The sequence below is a fragment of the Bombina bombina genome, chromosome 1 (assembly GCF_027579735.1).
Source record: "Bombina bombina isolate aBomBom1 chromosome 1, aBomBom1.pri, whole genome shotgun sequence".
Classification (NCBI taxonomy): domain Eukaryota; kingdom Metazoa; phylum Chordata; class Amphibia; order Anura; family Bombinatoridae; genus Bombina; species Bombina bombina.
In genome coordinates, this window is record NC_069499.1 from 510,747,430 (window position 1) to 510,770,237 (window position 22,808).

Consider the following 22,808-nt stretch of genomic DNA (forward strand, 5'->3'; position numbering starts at 1 on the left):
CAGTTAGTATTTGGGTTGTAATTTCTACTGCTTTACTTTTTTACTTTCCCTCTGCTAAAACATACAACATTGGGATTAAGCAGAGATTTACTATATTAACTCACATTATATTCGTCGCTGCTACTTTTTTATTAGTTTCAGCTTGAATATACTGTGATACATTTCCATATCTTTAGTTCTGCAACTGAGTATCCTTTAGTGTCTACTAAATAATATCAGACGGATTGTCCTTACAGACATAAATGGATTGCTTCCAATTGATTTATTAATGGGTTCCGCAAAGATACTACCACCAGCTCAATTACAGACAATAGATAAGGGCATATTTGCCCCATGGCTTAAATACCATCAATTAGAACACATTTTTTGAAATTACATAAATACAAACCACATTTAGTATGCCCCTGATTCTCCCAGATTGCTAAATCATCACACTCCAGTGCACTCTTAGAAACTAATTACAAACTTCTGATAAGATGGCACCTGACACCTCAGAAGCTCAAGTATATTTTCCATCAGACGTCGGACTGCTGTTGGACAAAATGCAAACAAATTGGATCCATGTATCACATATAGTGGTCATGCCCTCAAATCCGGTGTTTTTGGGAATATATCAAAGATCAAATTAACCTCATGCTGGGTTGCTCTGTTGCTGGACCCTTTGATTATCCTATTCAATGAAACACGTTAACTATAATCCCAGGCACACACAAAATTACTACATTTAGCGATTAACAACACTAAACAGCTGATTCCGAGATTGTGGAAACAAACACATACCCCCCACAATTCCTGAATGGGATAAACAGTTGTCTCGAAACCTTGTTCTGGAAAGATATTTTTATCATTATTATTTTTATCACGTTATGCAATACATATGAGAATCGAGACCCCAAGCCCAAAACAGCACTCTTTCCTCAAAATGCAATTCCTATAACCACCTACATCACCCACAAATTTACTCTAACATTGCTATTACACACTGACTGAAAAGGGCATTCTTAGTTATCCCACCTGCTACATCTCACCCTACAGGCCAACCGTAAGAGTCATTACATATTTGGACCTCCAAGCTGTTCTTTGTCCAACTGCACATACTTATTGAAAAGTTTCCCTTAGTGTTCTTTCTTTTTTCCTTATGTTTAATTCTACTTATTCCTTGATCAAAACTTTATTGATCATCTGTAATTGTGAAAGTTTTTAAAAGTTACATGATGCATATTTTTGAACTTTAGAAATATATTCTGATGTTACACATGCGATAGTATTGATTGATGTAACTATATTCAAATTTTTCAATAAAGAACAAATGGCTAGATTACGAGTTTTGCGTTATGAGTGAAAAAGCAGCGTTATGGGTTATAACACTGCTTTTTCACTACCGCTGCTATTACGAGTCTTGTCAAAATAGCTGTACCGCACACTTTTTTGGCCGTAACACAAATTAACTTACGCAATTTGCGTAAAGTCTTTTTTCAATGGGACTTCCATATTGCCGATATTACAAGCTTTTTCTGGGAGGCCAAAAATTGAGCGGTACAGCCTATACCGCAAGATTCGTAACGCAATCTAAAGTCAGTAGTTATGAGTTTTACGCTACAAAGCTGTAGCATAAAACTCATAACTAAAGTGCTAAAAAGTACACTAACACCCATAAATTACCTGTTAACCCCTAAACAGAGGCCCTCCCGCATCACAAACACAAAAATAAAATTAATAACCCCTAATCTGCCGCTCCCGACATCGCCGCCATTATAATAAACATATTAACCCCTAAAACAATGCACTCCCGCATTGCAAACACTAGTTAAATATTATTAACCCCTAATCTGCCGCCCCTAACACCACCGCCACCTACCTACATTTATTAACCCTAATCTGCCGCCCCCAACATCGCCGCCACTATACTAAATTTATTAACCCCTAAACCTAAGTCTAACCCTAACCCTAACACCCCTAACTTAAATATAATTAAAATAAATCTAAATAAAACTTACTATCATTACCTAAATAATTCCTATTTAAAACTAAATACTTACCTATAAAATAAACCCTAAGCTAGCTACAATATAACTAATAGTTACATTGTATCTATCTTAAGTTTTATTTTTATTTCACAGGTAAGTTTGTATTTATTTTAACTAGGTAGAATAGTTACTAAATAGTTATTAACTATTTACTAACTACCTAGCTAAAATAAATACAAATTTACCTGTAAAATAAAACCTAACCTGTCTTACACTAACACCTAACCTTACCCTACAATTAAATAAATTACGTAAATTAAACATAATTACCTAAATTACAAAAAACCCCACTAAATTACACAAAATAAAAAAAGAAATTATCAGATATTTAAAGTAATTACACCTAATCTAATAGCTCTACCAAAATAACCCCCCCCCAAAAAAAATAAAAAACCCTAGCCTAAACTAAACTGCCAGTAGCCCTTAAAATGGCCTTTTGCGGGGCATTGCCCAAATAAATCAGCTCTTTTACCTGTAAAAAAAATACAAACAACCCCCAACAGTAAAATCCACCACCCACACAACAACACAATAGAATGTGAGGTCAATTCTATTGGCTGATCCAATCATCCAATCGGTTTGAACTTCAATCTGATTGGCTGATTAAATCAACCAATTGGATTTTTCCTACCTTAATTCCGATTGGCTGATAGAATTTTATAAGCCAATCGGAATTCGAGGGATGCAATCTGGATGACGCCATTTAAAGGAACCGTCATTCGTCATTAGTCCGTCGTGCTTGAAGGATGCTCTGCGCCGGATGTCTTCAAGATGGAGTCGCTCCTCGTCGGATGGAAGTAGATAGAAGATGCCACTTGGATGAAGCCTTCTGCCAGTCCGGATTTCCTCTTCTGCCGGATAGGATGAAGACTTCTGCCGGTCTGGATGTCCTCTTCTGCCCCATCGGATGAAGCCTTCTGGCCGGATCGGATGACCACTTGTGCTGGGCTGGGTGAAGACGGCTCAAGGTAGGGAGATCTTCAATGGGGTAGTGTTAGGTTTTTTTTAAGGGGGGATTGGGTGGGTTTAAGAGTAGGGTTGGGTGTGTGGGTGGTGGGTTTTAATTTTGGGGGGGATTGTATTTTTCTTTTACAGATAAAAAAGCTGATTACTTTAGGGCAATGCCCCGCAAAAGGACCTTTTAAGGGCTATTTGTAATTTAGTATAGGCTAGGGAAATTTTATTATTTTGGGGGGCTTTTTCATTTTATTAGGGGGATTAGATTAGGTGTAATTAGTTTAACATTCTTGTAATTCTTTTTTTATTTTCTGTAATTTAGTGTTTGTTTTTTTTAGTAATTTAGTTTATTGAATTTAATTGTAATTAATTGTAGGTAGTGTAGGTAATTTATTTAATGATAGTGTAGTGTTAGGTGTAATTGTAACTTAGGTTAGCATTTATTTTACAGGTAATTTTGCATTTATTTTAGCTAGGTAGTTTATTAAATAGTTAATAACTATTTAATAACTATTGTACCTAGTTAAAATAAATACAAAGTTGCCTGTAAAATAAATATAAATCCTAAAATGGTTACAATGTAACTATTAGTTATATTGTAGCTATCTTATGGTTTATTTTATAGGTAAGTATTTAGTTTTCATTAGGAATAATTTATTTAATTGTAGTTATTTTATTTAGATTTATTTAAATTATATTTAAGTTAGGGGGGTGTTAGGGTTAGACTTAGGTTTAGGGGTTAATAACTTTATTATAGTGGCGACGGCAGATTAGGGGTTAATAACTATAATGTAGGTGGCGGCGGTGTCCGGAGCGGCAGATTAGGGGTTAATAATATAATGTAGGTGTCGGTGATGTCGGGGGTGGCAGATTAGGGGTTAATAAGTGTAAGAATAGGGGTGTTTAGACTTGGGGCTCATGTTAGGGTGTTAGGTGCAGACATATTTTTTATTTCCCCATAGGAAACAATAGGGCTGCGTTAGGAGCTGGACGCTGCTTTTTTGCAGGTGTTAATTTTTTTTTCAGCCAGCTCAGCCGCATTGTTTCCTATGGGGAAATCATGCACAAGCCCGTTTAGCCAGCTTACCGCTACCGTAAGCAACGCTGGTATTGAGGTGAGATGTGGAGCTAAATTTTGCTCTACGCTCACCTTTTTGCAGCTAACGCCAGGTTTAAAAAAACCTGTAATAGCAGCGTTGGCTTAAGGTAGCGTTAGAAAAAAAAGCCTCGTTAGCAACGCACCCCTGTTACCGCCAAACTCGTAATCTTGCCGAAAATGTTTCATTCATGCTTTAGGTAGAATATACAATTTAAACAACTTTCCAATTTACTTCACAAATTTGCTTCATACTCTTGGCATCCTTTGTTTAAGGAGTAGCAATGCATTACTGGGAGCTAGGTGAAGACATTAGGTAAGCCAATAACAAGAGGCATATATCTGTAGTGATCAATTATCAACTAGCTCTCAATAGTGCATTTCTGCTCCTGAGCCTACCTCGGTATACTTTTCTAAAAAGTGGAAAAAAACAGTGTATAGTGAGTGTACCTACATTTTAAAATAATATGCTCTAACCCTAAAACTACAGTTGTTCCTTCAGCTGTCTAAAGAGTGAAATAATGTATACAGATAAGGGGAGCTTGACTACTATATGATAATTGTTGAATGGAAAATGCAAATAATAATAATAAGTGTATAGAGATGAGTATATTTAAAATATTTAATAATGATGCTAAAATGAGGTCAAATCACATCAGAGAAAACCTTAAATCATTAAACCAATCAGACATCTCATATTACGATATTTGTTAACCGATCATTGGATACCCCATCTGATTGTGAGTACTAACTTATATACAGCCGCACTCAAAATATAAAAAATTCCACTATACTAAGGGTGTTTTCAATTGCAAATATTTATAAAACGGAGCTCCAGAAATAACGAGACTTTTTTCACATATCTACCTTTCACGTAGTTGAATTGCAGTGAACATTTACTCCATTGCAAATATTATTTTAAAATATTATTCTAAGATATCTTGTTCGGTTGCAATTAGGCAAATTGTTTTATATATTTTATATCTGTATTATATTAAATTGTATTGTTAGCAAGGTAATAGAGCTCTTTACCATTTTTAATGATTTAATGCTTTCTCTGATGTGATTTGACCTCATTTTAGCATCATTATTAAATATTTTAAATATACTCATCTCTATACACTTATTATTATTATTTGCATTTTCCATTCAACAAACCATGAATTTGCACATTCTTTTTATAACACTTATTTCAATATTATCATATAGTAGTCAAGCTCCCCTTATCTGTATACATTATTTCATACTTTTCTAAAAAAAGAATACCAAAAGAACAAAACAAATTTGGAAAGTTGTTCAAAACTGTATGCTGTATCTGAAATATTAAAGCAAATATATGTGAGTGTCATATTCCTTTAATAAGGTGCCAATTGATTATAAAATCAAAGTATTTCTCACAGCTAAAACAGTTACCAGATACTGTTTGGAGACCATTTACCAGTAGGTTTGTATAGATCAGAAAGGATCATTTTGGATAAACCACCAATCCCAAAAAGATTAGGAGATTTGCAGAAGTTTGCATGGTGCCATTGCTGTCAATTCCTGTGTGAACAAAAATAATTCACAAGTATCATCCTTTTGTCCTTTTTGTTTACAAACACTGAACCCAAATTTTTTTCTTTCATCGTTCAGATAGAGCATGCAATTTTAAACAACTTTCTAATTTACTCCTATTACCAATTTTTCTTCATTCTCTTGCTTTCTTTATTTGAAAAAGAAGACATCTAAGCTATTTTTTTGGTTCAGAACCATGGAAAGCACTAGTTTGGAAAGCACTAGTTTATTGGTAGGTGAATTTACCCACCAATCAGCAAGAACAAACAGTGGCCTCTATTTATCAAGCTGTCAACCGCAAATACGCTGGAATTCCGCAGCGTATTTGTGGCGAGCCTGATTCGCCGTAGTTATCAAGCCCTACAAACCGGCAAAAGTAGAATATAGAGACGTAACATATGATCCAGCGGACTCAGTCCAACACAGATCGATGGTTACTCCACTACAGATGTTCCGAACGCAAGTTCGGTACAATCTGACTACTTTTGGTAGTTATCAAATACCTACCTGGTACGCTCGCCACTATTCTGGCCCAGCATACCTGGTTTTCAATCCGCCTCCCTGGAGGCGGCGTATGCCATAGGAATCAATGGGAATCTGACAGGAGCGAAAGCTCATGTTCGCTGCTGCCCGATATCCCGTTGATTCCGAATGTCTACACCTAACACCCTAACATGTACCCCGAGTCTAAACACCCCTAATCTGCCCCCCCTACACTGTAGCCACCTACATTATACATATGATATTAACCCCTAAACCACCGCTCCCGGAGCCCACCGCAACTCTATTAAAGTGTTTAACCCCTAAACCGCCGCTCCCGGACCCCGCCGCAAATCTAATCAATGTATTAACACCTAAACCGCCGCTCACGGAGCCCACCACCTACATTATACCTATTAACCCCTAATCTGCCGCCTCCTATACCGCCGCCACCTACATACAGTTATTAACCCCTATCCTGCCGCTCCCGAACCCCGCCGCAACTAAATAAATTGTTTAACCCCTAAACTGCCGCTCCCGGAGCCCACCGCCACCTACATTATAATTATTAACCCCTAATCTGCCCCCCTACACCACCGCCACTATATTATATTTATTAACCCCTAAATCTAAGTCTAACCCTAACACCCCCTAACTTAACTATAATTTTAAAAAAATCTAAATAAAAATCCTATAATTAACTAAATTATTCCTATTTAAAACTAAATACTTACGTGTAAAATAAACCCTAAGCTAGCTACAATATAACTAACAGTTACATTGTATCTAGCGTATGGTTTATTTTTATTTTACAGGCAACTTTTTATTTATTTTAACTAGGTACAATAGTTATTAAAAAGTAATTAAGTATTTACTAAGTACCTAGTTAAAATAAATACAAATATACCTGTAAAATAAAACCTAACCTAAGTTACAATTACACCTAACACTACACTATAATTAAATAAATTAACTACAATTAACTACAATTAATTAAAATTAAATAAAATTAACTAAAGTACAAACCCCCCCCACTAAATTACAGAAAATAAAAAAATAATTACAAGAATTTTATACTAATTACACCTAATCTTATCCCCCTAATAAAATAAAAAAGCCCACCAAAATAATAAAAATCCCTACCCTATACTGAATTACAAATAGCCCTTAAAAGGGCTTTTTGCTGGGCATTGTCCCAAAGTAATCAGCTCTTTTACCTGTAAAAAAAAATACAATACCCCCCCAACATTAAAACCCACCACCCAAGCACCCAACCCTACTCTAAAACCCACCCAATCCCCCCTTAATAAAACCTAACACTAACCCCCTGAAGATCACCCTACCTTGAGACGTCTTCACCCAACCGGGCCTAAGTCCTCAACGAAGCCGGGCGAAGTCTTCATCCAACCGGGCAGAAGAGGTCCTCCAGCCAGGTGAAGTCTTCATCCAAACGGGCAGAAGAGGTCCTCCAGATGCGCAGAAGTCTTCATCCAGGCGGCATCTTCTATCTTCATCCATCCGACGAGGAGCGGCTCCATCTTGAAGACATCCGACGCGTAGCATCCATCCAGACCGACGACTACCGAACGAATGACTGGTCCTTTAAATGACGTCATCCAAGATGGTGTTCCTTGAATTCTGATTGGCTGATAGAATTCTATAAGCCAATCGGAATTAAGGTAGGAAAAATCCTATTGGCTGATGAAATCAACCAATAGGATTGAAGTTCAATCCTATTGGCTGATCCAATCAGCCAATAGGATTGAGCTCACATTCTATTGGCTGTTCCAATCAGCCAATAGAATGTGAGCTAAATCCAATCAGCCAATAGGATTTTTCCCACCTTAATTCCGATTGGCTGATAGAATTCTATCAGTCAATCGGAATTCAAGGGACGCCATCTTGGATGACGTCATTTAAAGGAATATTCATTCATCGGGTAGTCGTCGGTCTGGATGGATGCTCCGCATCGGATATCTTCAAGATGGAGCCGCTCCTCGTCGGATGGATGAAGATAGAAGATGCCACCTGGATGAAGACTTCTGCCCATCTGGAGGACCTCTTCTGCCCAGTTGGATGAAGACTTTGCTTGGCTTCGTTGAGGACTTAGGCCCGGTTGGTAGAAGACGTCTCTTCATGGGGTTAGTGTTAGGTTTTATTAAGGGGGGATTGGGTGGGTTTTAGAGTAGGGTTGGGTGTGTGGGTGGTGGGTTGTAATGTTAGGGGGGTATTGTATTTTTTTTTTACAGGTAAAAGAGCTGATTACTTTGGGGCAATGCCCCGCAAAAAGCCCTTTTAAGGGCTATTTGTAATTTAGTATAGGGTAGGGATTTTTATTATTTTGGGGGGCTTTTTTATTTTATTAGGGGGATTAGATTAGGTGTAATAAGTTTAAAATTCTTGTAATTATTTTTTTTTATTTTCTGTAATTTAGTGTTTTTTTTGTACTTTATTTAATTTTATTTAATTTATTTAATTGTAGTTAATTAATTTAATTAATTTAATTATAGTTTAGTGTTAGGTGTAATTGTAACTTAGGTTAGGTTTTATTTTACAGGTAAATTTGTCTTTATTTTAACTAGGAAGTTATTAAATAGTTAATAACTATTTAATAACTATTGTACCTAGTTAAAATAAATACAAACTTGCCTGTAAAATAAAAATAAACCCTAAAATAGCTACAATGTAACTATTAGTTATATTGTAGCTATCTTAGGGTTTATTTTATAGGTAAGTATTTAGTTTTAATTAGGAATAATTTATTTAGATTAATTTAAATTATATTTAAGTTAGTGGGTGTTAGGGTTAGGTTTAGACTTAGGTTTAGGGGTTAATACATTTAATATAGTGGCGGCAATGTTGGGGGCATGAGATTAGGGGTTAATAAATTTAATGTAGGTGGCGGCGGTGTAGGGGGCTCAGATTAGGGGTTAATAAATTTAATGTAGGTGGCAGCGGGGTCCGTGAGCGGCAGTTTAGGGGTTAAACATTTTATTTAGTTGCAGCGGGGTCTGGGAGCGGCGGTTTAGGGGTTAAACATTTTATTTAGTTGCAGCGGGGTCTGGGAGCGGCGGTTTAGGGGTTGATACATATAATGTAGGTGGCGGTGAGCTCCGGGAGTGGCGGTTTAGGGGTTAAACACTTTATTAGAGTTGAGGTGGGCTCCGGGAGCGGTGGTTTAGTGGTTAATAACTTTATTTAGGTGCAGGGGGCTCCGAGAGCGGCGGTTTTGGGGTTAAACACTTTATTAGAGTTGCGGTGGGCTCCGTGAGCGGCGGTTTAGGGTTAAACACTTAATTAGAGTTGTGGTGGGCTCCGGGAGTGGCAGTTTAGGGGTTCATAACTTTATTTAGTTGCAGAGCGCTCCAGGAGCGGCAGTATAGGGGGTAAAACATTTTAGTATAGTGTGGGTGCTTAGTGACAGGGTAGCAAGAAAGCTGTGAATAAGCCGATGAGCAGCGAGATCAATGACTGTTAGTTAATAACAGTCCGCTGCTTATCGCACCGTACTTGGTGCGCGGCTTTTTGACAGCTTTCTTGATAATTTTGGCGAACGTATTCAGGTACGCGGCAGTGATGTTAGACGATCTTAGGCGAGCGTATTGGTGCCGTCGAATGCTAGAAAGTTGACGGCTTGATAAATAGAGGCCAGTGTATTCACCAAAAATGGGCGAGCATCTAAACTTACATTTCAAAAAAAGATACCAAGAGAATGAAAATAATTTGATAATAGGAGTAAATTAGAAAGTTGCTTAAAATTGCAGGCTCTATCTGAATCACGATAGAAAAAAATTGGGTTCAGTGTCCCTTTAAAGCCACTGTTATAATAAACAGTTTATTTTTTGTGTTTGTTATAAAAACATTTTTTACTCGGACAATCTAAGCAAAACTTGAAAAGGTGTGGTTTTGAATGTTGGTGCACTGGGCATTTACAGCTTATGCTGGTACTAACTTTTACAAGAAGCACTTTTTATAATGGAAGTATATAGCAAAAAATATGTTTATTATATTAAAAAATTAAATACAACCATTCATACTTTAATTTCTATCACTTTTAGATTAAAATTCTAGAATAAATAGTTAAGTGTAGAATGTGGTTGAAAAATGTATGTCAAAGTAAATGCAAAGGTAAATACATGTCTCCTATGAAAATATGTGTATATGAGTAATACAGTAAGCGGAGTTCAGACAAAATATATTAACATCCATGAGAAAAGCAAGAGCTCCCTCACTATCAATCAATTCCAACAAATGTTAGCTCATGGGGAAATGTCTGCTAAAACTAAAGGGGCATTAAACTCTAGGGCCCCTATTTATCAAAGGTGTTGCGGACCTGATCTGACAGTGCGGATCAGGTCTGCAACACCTCGCTATCAGCTAGATTTAGAGTTTGGCGGTAGCCGTGAAAACCAGCGTTAGAGGCTCCTAACGCTGGTTTTGGGCTACCGCTGGTATTTAGAGTCAGTCAGGAAAGGGTCTAACGCTCACTTTCCAGCCGCGACTTTTCCATACCGCAGATCCCCCTACGCCAATTGCGTATCCTATCTTTTCAATGGGATCTTTCTAACGCTGGTATTTAGAGTCTTGGCTGAAGTGAGCGTTAGAAATCTAACGACAAAACTCCAGCCGCAGAAAAACTACCTATGTACCCCTAAACCGAGGCCCCCCCACATCGCCGCCACTCTATTAAAATTTTTTAACCCCTAATCTGCCGCTCCGTACACCGCTGCCACCTATGTTATCCCTATGTACCCCTAATCTGCTGCCCCTAACACCGCCGACCCCTATATTATATTTATTAACCCCTAATCTGCCGCCCCTAACGTCGCCGCCACCTACCTATACTTATTAACCCCTAATCTGCCGACCGGACCACACACGCTACTATAATAAATGTATTAACCCCTAATCCGCCTCACTCCCGCCTCAATAACCCTATAATAAATAGTATTAACCCCTAATCTGCCCTCCCTAACATCGCCGACACCTAACTTCAAGCATTAACCCCTAATCTGCCGATCGGAGCTCACCGCTACGCTAATAAATTTTTTAACCCCTAAAGCTAACTCTAACCCTAACCCTAACACCCCCCTAAGTTAAATATAATTTTTATCTAACTAAATAAATTAACTCGTATTAAATAAATTATTCCTATTTAAAGCTAAATACTTACCTGTAAAATAAACCCTAATATGGCTACAATATAAATTATAATTTACAGGCAACTTTGTATTTATTTTAACCAGGTACAATAGATATTAAATAGTTAATAACTATTTAATAGCTACCTAGTTAAAATAGTTACAAAATTACCTGTAAAATAAATCCTAACCTAAGTTATAATTAAACCTAACACTACACTATCAATAAATTAATTAAATAAAATACCAACAATTATCTACAATTAAACCTAACACTACACTATCAATAAATTAATTAAATACAATACCTACAAATAAATACAATTAAATAAACTAACTAAAGTACAAAAATAAAAATGAACTAAGTTACAAAAAATAAAAAAATATTTACAAACATTAGAAAAATATTACAACAATTTTAAACTAATTACACCTACTCTAAGCCCCCTAATAAAATAACAAAGACCCCCAAAATAAAAAAATGCCCTACCCTATTCTAAAATTAAAATAGAAAAGCTCTTTTACCTTACCAGCCCTGAAAAGGGCAGTTTGAGGGGCATGCCCCAAAGAATTCAGCTCTTTTGCCTTTAAAAAAAAACATACAATACCCCCCCCAACGTTACAACCCACCACCCACATACCCCTAATCTAACCCAAACCCCCTTAAATAAACCTAACACTAAGCCCCTGAAGATCTCCCTACCTTGAAAGCAAAAAAGGGGGGTCCAATGGCACTACTTAGAGTTGGGTGAGAACTGCTGCCCTATCATAGGATACTCAGGTATTATAACCTGAACTCCAGGGTTAGTGCTGTGTATTATAGAAACTGCATTGACTAAAATTGAGGGTAGTGAGAACTCTCCTCAATAAGAATACACATATAGCACTCCTGAGTTCTGTCACATAAATTTTTCAAGAGATATAAGTAATCACAGTGAACTACTGTCCGCTAATGTAACTATTAATTACATATGGGTCGAGATAGAAGTGAAAAAATGCACATTAAAATATAACTTTTATTCTTACTAGGTTAAAATGTACATAAACATATACATAACACACAATTTAAAACTACGGATAGGGGGGATATAGATCTGCGTGTCAACCAGATAATAAATATTAATAGTATAGCGAGCTAAGTGTCCAAATCCCATAGAAGAAATTACATGTGTATACTGCTATATTAACTGATAAGCAGCTGATACTCCTGGATAAATAGTAATGTAATTCAACAGCTAAGGGTGTGACTCAGAAATTTATAAACACCAGGTTTATTAAATAGATATTGCTGGGTTAATATGTCTTCAGTGAAGGTATACAGGTGGAATCAGTAACTCAGTGTAACAAGGCACCAGAATGTACAGGTGTTTAGTGTACATATGATTTATACATGTGAGGCGAACTGTTACTAGTTGGTCAAATTTGCAAATTTATAGGTCTTTGTAAAAATGACAAAGTAAGTCTTCAACCACTAGTTATGAATTTAACTATTGTCAGAACTTATAACAATGTTGTTTAGTTATCATACATAGATTTCCTCCTGCTCTAAATATGTTTGTGTTTAGTTTGGACGCTAAATTAGCATAAATAGACAGAATACTTCCATTATAAAATTGGTTAATGCATATGCAGTATAACTATGTATCTGTTGTAATGGGTAAAGGAGCAGAGTAAGTGTACCAATAATGTGGGTCATTAGAATGCCCACATAAATTTAGCATGAAGTTCCTAAGTTAGGACACATTGTTCAAAACTTGACCGTATTTGCAAAAAAAGGCCCCCACACACTATATCTCAATGAATTGGAATAAATTGTTGTATGATTCACGATTATTCTAAGAGATAGTGTGGTTGTACTTAGTTGGAGGGATATGATAGCTTACCGCTCAAAATATCAATGAGATTTATTTAGATGCTAGCTAAGTAAGAGCCGTCAATACAGACCCTTTTATGTTTACAGCTCACATATGTACACTGTAACTCAGTGTCTCTAATTTTCTTTATGGCTAAATTGTTACCACCGTGTGATTTGTTATAAATAAACACTGTGTGTGTATATTTTGTTTATTAAACCCATTGGATCAAATGTAGCACCATTACTTAAATAATAGAGGTTGATAGTTCAGATACCGGTGAAAATCACAACTTGTCTTTATCACGCCGGGTTCACCGATCGATCCAGAAGAGCTCCTCCGATGTCTTGATCCAAGCCCAAGCGGGGGGCTGAAGATGTCCATGATCCGACTGAAGTCTTCATTCAAGCCGGAGCTGAAGAGGTCCATGATCGGGCTGAAGTCTTAATCCAAGCGGGAGCTGAAGAGGTCCATGATCGGGCTGAAGTCTTCTATCAAGCGGCATCTTCAATCTTCTTTCTTCCGGACCCATGGTCATCCCACTGATGCGGAACATCCATCTTCACCGACGACTTCCCGATGAATGATGGTTCCTTTAAGGGACGTCATCCAAGATGGCGTCCCTCGAATTCCGATTGGCTGATAGGATTCTATCGGAACAGCCAATAGAATGCGAGCTCAATCTGATTGGCTGATCGGATCAGCCAATCGGATTGAACTTGATTCTGATTGGCTGATTCCATCAGCCAATCAGAATTTTCCTACCTTAATTCCGATTGGCTGATAGAATCCTATCAGCCAATCGGAATTCGAGGGACACCATCTTGGATGACGTCCCTTAAAGGAACTGTCATTTGTCGGGAAGTCGTCGGTGAAGATGGATGTTCCGCGTCGGCGGGATGAACTACATGGATCTGGAAGAAAGAAGATTGAAGATGCCACTTGATAGAAGACTTCAGTCGGATCATGGACCTCTTCAGCTCCAGCTTGGATGAAGACTTCAGCCGGATCATGGACATCTTCAGCCCCCCGCTTGGGCTTGGATCAAGACATTGGAGGCTCTTCTGGATCGATCGGTGAACCCGGCGTGGTGAAGAGAAGGTAGGAAGATCTTCAGGGGCTTAGTGTTAGGTTTATTTAAGGGGGGTTTGGGTTAGATTAGGGGTATGTGGGTGGTGGGTTGTAATGTTGGGGGGGGTATTGTATGTTTTTTTTTACAGGCAAAAGAGCTGAATTCTTTGGGGCATGCCCCGCAAAGGGCCCTTTTCAGGGCTGGTAAGGTAAAAGAGCTTTTCTATTTTAATTTTAGAATAGGGTAGGGCATTTTTTTTATTTTGGGGGTCTTTCTTATTTTATTAGGGGGCTTAGAGTAGGTGTAATTAGTTTAACATTGTTGTAATATTTTTCTAATGTTTGTAAATATTTTTTTATTTTTTGTAACTTAGTTCTTTTTTATTTTTTGTACTTTAGTTAGTTTATTTCATTGTATTTATTTGTAGGTATTGTATTTAATTAATTTATTGATAGTGTAGTATTAGGTTTAATTGTAGATAATTGTAGGTATTTTATTTAATTTATTTATTGATAGTGTAGTGTTAGGTTTAATTGTAACTTAGGTTAGGATTTATTTTACAGGCAATTTTGTAATTATTTTAACTAGGTAACTATTAAATAGTTATTAACTATTTAATAGCTATTGTACCTGGTTAAAATAAATAATAATAACAAAGTTGCCTGTAAAATAAATATTAATCCTAAAATATCTACAATATAATTATAATTTATATTGTAGCTATATTAGGATTTATTTTACAGGTAAGTATTTATCTTTAAATAGGAATAATTTATTTAATAAGAGTTAATTTATTTTGTTAGATTTAAATTATATTTAAGTTAGGGGGGTGTTAGTGTTAGGGTTAGACTTAGCTTTAGGGGTTAATACATTTATTAGAGTAGCGGTGAGATCCGGTCGGCAGATTAGGGGTTAATTATTGTAGGTAAATGGAGTGACGTTGGGGGCGGCAGATTAGGGGTTAATAAATATAATATAGGGGTCGGCGGTGTTAGGGGCAGCAGATTAGGGGTACATAGGTATAATGTAGGTTGCGGCGGTGTACGGAGCGGCAGATTAGGGGTTAATAATAATATGCAGGTTTCAGCGATAGCGGGGGCGGCAGATTAGGGGTTAATAAATATAGGGGTCGGCAGTGTTAGGGGCAGCAGATTAGGGGTACATAGGTATAATGTAGGTTGCGGCGGTGTACGGAGCGGCAGATTAGGGGTTAATAATAATATGCAGGGGTCATCGATAGCGGGGGCGGCAGATTAGAGGTTAATAAATATAGGGGTCGGCGGTGTTAGGGGCAGCAGATTAGGGGTTCATAGGGATAATGTAGGTTGCGGCTGTGTACGGAGTGGCAGATTAGGGGTTAATAATAATATGCAGGGGTCAGCGATAGCGGGGCGGCAGATTAGAGGTTAATAAGTGTAAGGTTAGGGGTATTTAGACTCGGGGTACATGTTAGGGTGTTAGATGCAGACATAGGAAGTGTTTCCCCATAGGAAACAATGGGGCTGCATTAGGAGCTTAACGCTGCTTTTTTGCAGGTGTTAGGTTTTTTTTCAGCTCAAACAGCCCCATTGTTTTCTATGGGGGAATCATGCACAAGCACGTTTTTGAAGCTGGCCGCGTCCGTAAGCACTGCTGGTATTTAGAGTTGCAGTGGCGGTAAATATGCTCTACGCTCCCTTTTTTGGAGCCTAACGCAGCCCTTCTGTGAACTCTAAATACCAGCGGTATTTAAAAGGTGCGGGGGGAAAAAAGCCAGCGTAGCTAACGCACCCCTTTGGCCGCAGAACTCTAAATCTAGCCGTATATGCGGAGAGCAATACGCTCTCTGCATTTAACATTGCACTAGCAGCTCACAAGAGCTGCTGGTGCAACGCCGTCCCCTCTAAAGAATATATAACGTAGTGTAATATGTCCAATAACAAAATGCTCTGTGAAATAGTCCTTACGAGTGTGTCAACGCGTTTCAGCCCTGTAACACGGGCCTTTCTCAAGACATTTCCACCTTTAAACATTTTTTATCATCATCTATTTTTTATCATCATCCACTTTTAAGCAAGTCTTCTCACTCTTATCAGGTCTGTCAACATTTGGACATTTGAATTATTGATTGGTCCCTGCAAAGTTACTGCAATTTTTGTGACAGCATTATTTGTTTCAAAATTTCATTGTGATATCATCCTCTTGTTTTTAGATAGGTTTATTTCAAACCACATTGTTCACCATGGATCCATGAGTTTTTAACATATCATTGTATTTTATCTTTGTATTGTGTATTATATGCAAGTATTGTGATATAAGCTTTATTAGTAAATTTTTTAATATAATTTTATTAATATAATTATAACGCATTCATTATGATTCACTCACATATCATTCATCAAGTCCTGAGCCTTAGGCGCTGTACATACCCCCCATCATTTGATTCTTACTTTTTAGGGGTGTAGTTAGGACCCCCTAATTGTATAGACACAGGACAGACCTTAGCGCTGGGCCACCACCTATATATATATGTATATACACATACTGTATATATTTATGTGTTAATACACATATTAACACATAAATATATATTTATATAAACACACAGGGAATAAAAAAGGAATATTATTTAATTTGGGTGCAATTGGGGGTTATTTTGAAACGTAACCAGAGATCTGACCTCTGGTTAATTTTCTGAACGCTAATTGCTTCCATGGTTATTTATTGTGTGCCCGTAAATGGGTGAATCTGCCCATTTACGAGCGCACAATAAATAGTCGCTCCACTTGTAATCTAGCCCTAAATACATTTCATGTACATCCATCTAATTATGGGGGCTGATGTTTTGGAATTTAGGTTTCACTGTAGATATCTGAAGGAGAGTTGCTGCTAATATACAAACACATCAGCAATGGAATGCAGTGAAGGCTAAATTTCAACATGGTGGCATCCATTACTAGAGGAAGGCGGGCATAACATATAAAATATGCTTATACAATGTATTCAGTCTTTTCTGTCCCTTTAAGGTATGTCTGTAATTTGTTCCAGAAACTGTAATAGAAGTAATTACTCTGTCTGCATTTATTATCTCTTCTAGAAAAGGATCTTTTTGGAGCTGAACCATTTGATCCTTTTTGCTGTGCAGTGAGTGAATATCCTCCAGAAATACAGTCCAAACTGGATGAGATGCAGGTAATATATCCAATTAAATCTCGGTTGCTTAAGTTTACATGTAACAGTGTGCAAAATTCTAAAGATCTCTTTATCCAGATAACTTAGTTTCAATATTCCTGGAAGTACAACAAATTTGTGGTGATAGTTACTGCTAAACATCTGTAATAAATGACAAAAACATATTTTAATGGATTAACATTACCACTTCAAAATATCTTCGGACAAACATTCTTTTTAAAATAAAAGGACATTAAACACCTCTTGTTTGACGCACTCTCCCTAAAGAGGACAAAAAGCTAAATCTTTAACCTAAATTTTATAAAAGTTTTTATCAAAGATACCATGGGGCCTAGTTATCAACGTGTCTACTTTTCCTGCCTTCGCCGGTTCAATACACCCGCCTAAGTTCGCCTACCATCGCCGCTGCGGACCTGCAAAACTGCAATAAAGCTGTCAAAAGCCGCGCATCAAGTACGGGGCGATGAGCAGCGGACTGTGATAGTTATCACTCATCCGATCTCGCTGCTCTTCGGCTTTTTCACAGCTTTATTGCTAGCCTGTCACTAGGCATTCACACTAACTACACTGTTCTACCCGCTATACCGGCGCCCCTGGAGCCTCAATAAAGTTATTAACCCCTAAACCGCCGCTCCTAGACCCCGCCGCAACTCTTATAAATGTATTAACCCCTAAACCGCCGCTCCCGGACACCGCCGCCACCTACATTATACCTAGTAACCTCTATCCTGCCCCCCCTATACCGCCGCCCTCTATAATGAAGTTATTAACCCCTATCCTGCTGATCCTGGACCTTGCCGCAACCTAAATAAATAGTTTAACCCCTAAACTGCCGCTCCCGGACCCCGCGGCAACCTATATTAAACTTATTAACCCCTAATCTGCCCCCCCTACACCGTCGCCACCTATAATAAATTTATTAACCCCTTTCCTGCCCCCCCTACACCGTTGCCACTGTAATAAAATTATTAACCCCTAAACCTAAGTCTAACACTAACCCTAACACCCCCCCTAACTTAAATATTAATTAAATAAATCTAAATAATATTTCTCTTATTAACTAAATTAATCCTATTTAAAACTACTTACCTTTAAAATAAACTATAATATAACTAATAATTATATTGTAGCTATCTTAGGATTTATTTTTATTTTACAGGTTAATTTCTCTTTATTTTAGCTAGGTAGCTATTAAATAGTTAATAACTATTTAATAGCTATTGTACCTAGTTAAAATAAATTGAAAGATGCCTGTAAAATAAAAATAAATCCTAAGATAGCTACAATATAATTATTATTTATATTGTAGCTATATTAGGGTTTATTTTAAAGGTAAGTATTTAGTTTTAAATAGGATTAATTTATTTAATAAGATAAATATTATTTAGATTTATTTAATTAATATTTAAGTTAGGGGGGTGTTAGGGTTAGGGTTAGACTTAGGTTTAGGGGTTAATAATTTTATTACAGTGACGGCGGTGTATTGGGGGGCAGGATAGGGGTTAATAAATTTATTATAGGTGGCGACGGTATAGGGGGGGCAGGATAGGGTTTAATATGTATCATGTAGGTGGCAGCGGGTCTGGGAGCGGCGGTTTAGGGGTTAATACATATATTATAGTTGCGGCAGGGTTTAGGGGTTAACATATTTATTATAGCTTGCGGTGGGCTCTGGGAGCGGCGGTTTAGGGGTTAATCAGTTTATTATAGTGGCGGTAGGCTCCGGGAGCGGCGGTTTAGGGGTTAATCAGTTGATTATAGTGGCGGTGGGCTCTGGGAGCGGCGATTTAGGGGGTAATAACTTTATTTAGTTGCAGCGGTGTAGGGGGGGACAGATTAGGGGTGTTTAGACTCGGGGTACATGTTAGGGTGTTAGGGGCAGACATCTCCCATAGGAATCAATGGGATGTCGGGCAGCAGCGAACATGAACTTTCGCTATGGTCAGACGCCCATTGATTCCTATGGGATCCGCTGCCTCCAGGGCGGCGGATTGAAAACCAGGTACGCTGGGCCGGAAAATTCCCGAGCGTACCTGCTAGTTTTTTGATAACTAGCAAAAGTAGTCAGATTGTGCCGCACATTGCGTGCGGAACATCTGTAGTGACGTAAGAATCGATCTGTGTCGGACTTTGCCCGGCGGATCGAAGCTTACGTCACTATATTCTACTTTTGCCGGTGTCTAGGGCTTGATAACTTAGGCGAATCAGCCTTGCCACAAATACGCTGCGGAATTCCAGCGTATTTGAGGTTGACGGCTTGATAACTAGGCCCCTATGTCATTAATATTAGCAATTTGCAAGGTCAAAATTTTCGTTTTGGCCGGCCTTTTCATTCTTAATATTCTAAATACTTCATATTTTGAATATTCAGCACCTGTGCTGTTCTGTATTCGTCTCATTTTAAACTAAATTAGTTCCAACTATTTGTGGAACATTTACATTTGTTTTTTTTTTTTAAACAAATGTACATGTTCCACTGCTACAGTTGTAGCACCTGTCCTGAATAAAATGCCTACCTAAGCTCACTGGAGAGCCACGCTAACCCCCGAATTTTCTTAAGAAAGCCCAGGTTGTGCTAAGAGGAGGCTCAGGCCGCAATTTATCAAAGGTCTTGCGGACCTGATCCAACAATGCGGATCAAGTCTGCAAGACCTTGCTAAATGTGGAGAGCAATACGGACTCCGCATTTAACATTGCACCAGCAGCTCACAAGAGCTGCTGGTGCAACGCCACCCCCTGCTGACTCACGGGCATATGGAGGCCAGCAGGGAGGTGTCAATCAACCCGATCGCATTCGTTTGGGTTGATTTCCAGCGATTCCTGTCTGCCTGCTCAGAGCAGGCGGATAGGGTTATGGAGCAGCGGTCTTTAGACCGCTGCTTCATAACTTGTGTTCAAGTGAGTCTGAAGATTCGCCAGAAACACGGCCCTTCAAGCTCTGTACGGAGCTTGATAAATATGGGCCTCAGAATCAGATAGAACTTGCAATTTTAAAGAACCTTTCAAGGTCCTTGATAAAAACCATATTTTTACTGCATTGCTGAAAAGTTGCCAGCAAACACAATCCATTTTCAAAACACTTTTAAACACCTTTTTCGAGACCTGTTTTGACTTTTAAAACAACAAATCAAGGCACTTGATAAAGCTCCGGAATAGCCTTTTGGACATCTCTGTAAGTATTGCAAGACTATCTGGAAAACGTCTATTCTCTTACACATGTCTAAGACACTCTGACGTGGTTACAGGAGACATAGAGGTGTATTACCATACATGGTGTTCATTCATTCAAACTCCATTAATCACTATTGTATTGGCTGTCTGTAGTGGTCAGGGAACACATTTACATATGTATACGGGTTTAGTATGTACAGCTAAGGGCATCTACAGGAAAAATGATATCAGGACCCCAACAACTAGAAATGGCAGTAATATTTTTTTTTCTATGAATGTTTTATTCTAAGTCACACTCACACTGTCGTCACTAACAGTACTGATATATTCATAACAGGGCTTTAAATTGGGGTTTCACAATTGTGAGTTCAAAGGAACCTATTGAAATCAATTTCCATTCTCACCACTGCTAAACAATCTGAATACCATTTGTATATTGGCATGCTGGGCATACTGGGAACAATTGTTAATTGACTATATTCTGACTTATTTTTTATATTTTACAAGTATTGTTTTTTTCTACAATATTTAAATTGGTGTGAGCTTAAAACAAGAAGAAGACTACTGGTTTCTATTACTTGGACTTATGATATCTTGGTATACTGGATTTTTACACTACTGAAACTAAAGTTGTACCTGCATAGAAGATGTTCAAGATGTTTAAACAAGATTACACCTTTGTGACCAGGTTTTTATAGGGGTAGTGCCTTTGTTCATGACAGTGCTTGCATTCACATTATTGGACTTCTAAACAAGATTGTGATTTCATGAATTTGCATTCAATAATGTAGGCACAAGCACTGTAAAACATGTTTAGATTTAGCTTGCATGAAGGCACGCCCCCTATATATAGCAGGACACGAAGGAGCGATTCCGTTTGAACATCTTCTATGCAAGGATGGAGGTTCACTCTTTACAGTTTCAGTTCTCTTAAAATCCAGAAGATATGTTATGTCCATTTATTAGATAACTCTAGTCATCTTCTTGTTTTCAGATAATGTTAAACTGGAAACTGTGCTCTTACAAACAATAAATGTAAATAATGTAAAAAACAAAGCATGTAAAATATTAAAAATGACTATTTAGTCAATGAGCATACACAGTATGCTCATCATGCCAAGATACAAATTGCATTTATATGGATAAGCAGTGGTGAGAATGTATTTGGATTTCAAAAGTTTAATCTCACACATGTAAATTAGCTTTTCTCTTATACAGTGAACAAAGGGTTTAATTCAAAACCACTTTACTGTAACCTTAAAGGGTGTGAAAGGGCTATAGTATAAATCTATTTCAGATTACTCTCTAGTGTATAACCCAAAAACTTGACAAAAATGCAGTAATTGTCTGATCAACCCAAGAGGATTTGTTCACCCTGCAACATGCTCAGCCCTGGGTGCCACTGGCACTCACAGGAAGCTGTGCTGTCCCCAGAGCCACAAGCAGTTAACACAAGCTTGCACCCAGACCTGTCTGGGGTTAACTGCTTGTGGCTCTGGGGACAGCACAGCTTCCTGTGAGTGCCAGTGGCACCCAGGGCTGAGCATGTTGCAGGGTCATAGGATGTGTACCCGGTCCGGTATGAGAGTGCAGTTCCCTTCCGTGTTTTGTATATGTCTAGGGTGATTACATATTCCTGTGCACCCTTTTTTTGTTTTCAGTTTGTTTGGATTTGAAAGCTTGCATTGTGTGGCTGTTTTAGGGTCTCAGGTATTGGAGAGGACCTTGACGTGGTACCTGAGCTTGTCCCATTTGGCCAGATGCGGTGACTAACCTTTCCATTTTTGCTTTTAAATCTTAGCTGAGAGCTTGTAAGTGAGTGCTGGGTTTTCTCTGTGTGTTGTATTAATTTGTTTTGTAATTTTCCCTATGGTTCTTGCACCCAGACCTGTCTGGGGTTAACTGCTTGTGGCTCTGGGGACAGCACAGCTTCCTGTGAGTGCCAGTGGCACCCAGGGCTGAGCATGTTGCAGGGTCATATGATGTGTACCCGGTCCGGTATGAGAGTGCAGTTCCCTTCCGTGTTTTGTATATGTCTAGGGTGATTACATATTCCTGTGCACCCTTTTTTTGTTTTCAGTTTGTTTGGATTTGAAAGCTTGCATTGTGTGGCTGTTTTAGGGTCTCAGGTATTGGAGAGGACCTTGACGTGGTACCTGAGCTTGTCCCATTTGGCCAGATGCGGTGACTAACCTTTCCATTTTTGCTTTTAAATCTTAGCTGAGAGCTTGTAAGTGAGTGCTGGGTTTTCTCTGTGTGTTATATATATATATATATATATATATA

The 22,808-nt window shown here is 38.0% G+C and overlaps 1 protein-coding gene across 2 annotated transcripts in view; it reads left to right on the forward strand.

The window, feature by feature from the left end:
* GULP1 (GULP PTB domain containing engulfment adaptor 1) overlaps positions 1–22,808 on the forward strand; it is an 803,315-nt gene that overhangs the window by 769,029 nt on the left and 11,478 nt on the right. For both annotated transcript variants that reach the window (XM_053698596.1, XM_053698597.1), the window contains exon 11: positions 17,257–17,351. In XM_053698596.1, the coding sequence (XP_053554571.1) occupies positions 17,257–17,351 (95 nt within the window). The remainder of the gene's footprint in view (positions 1–17,256; positions 17,352–22,808) is intronic.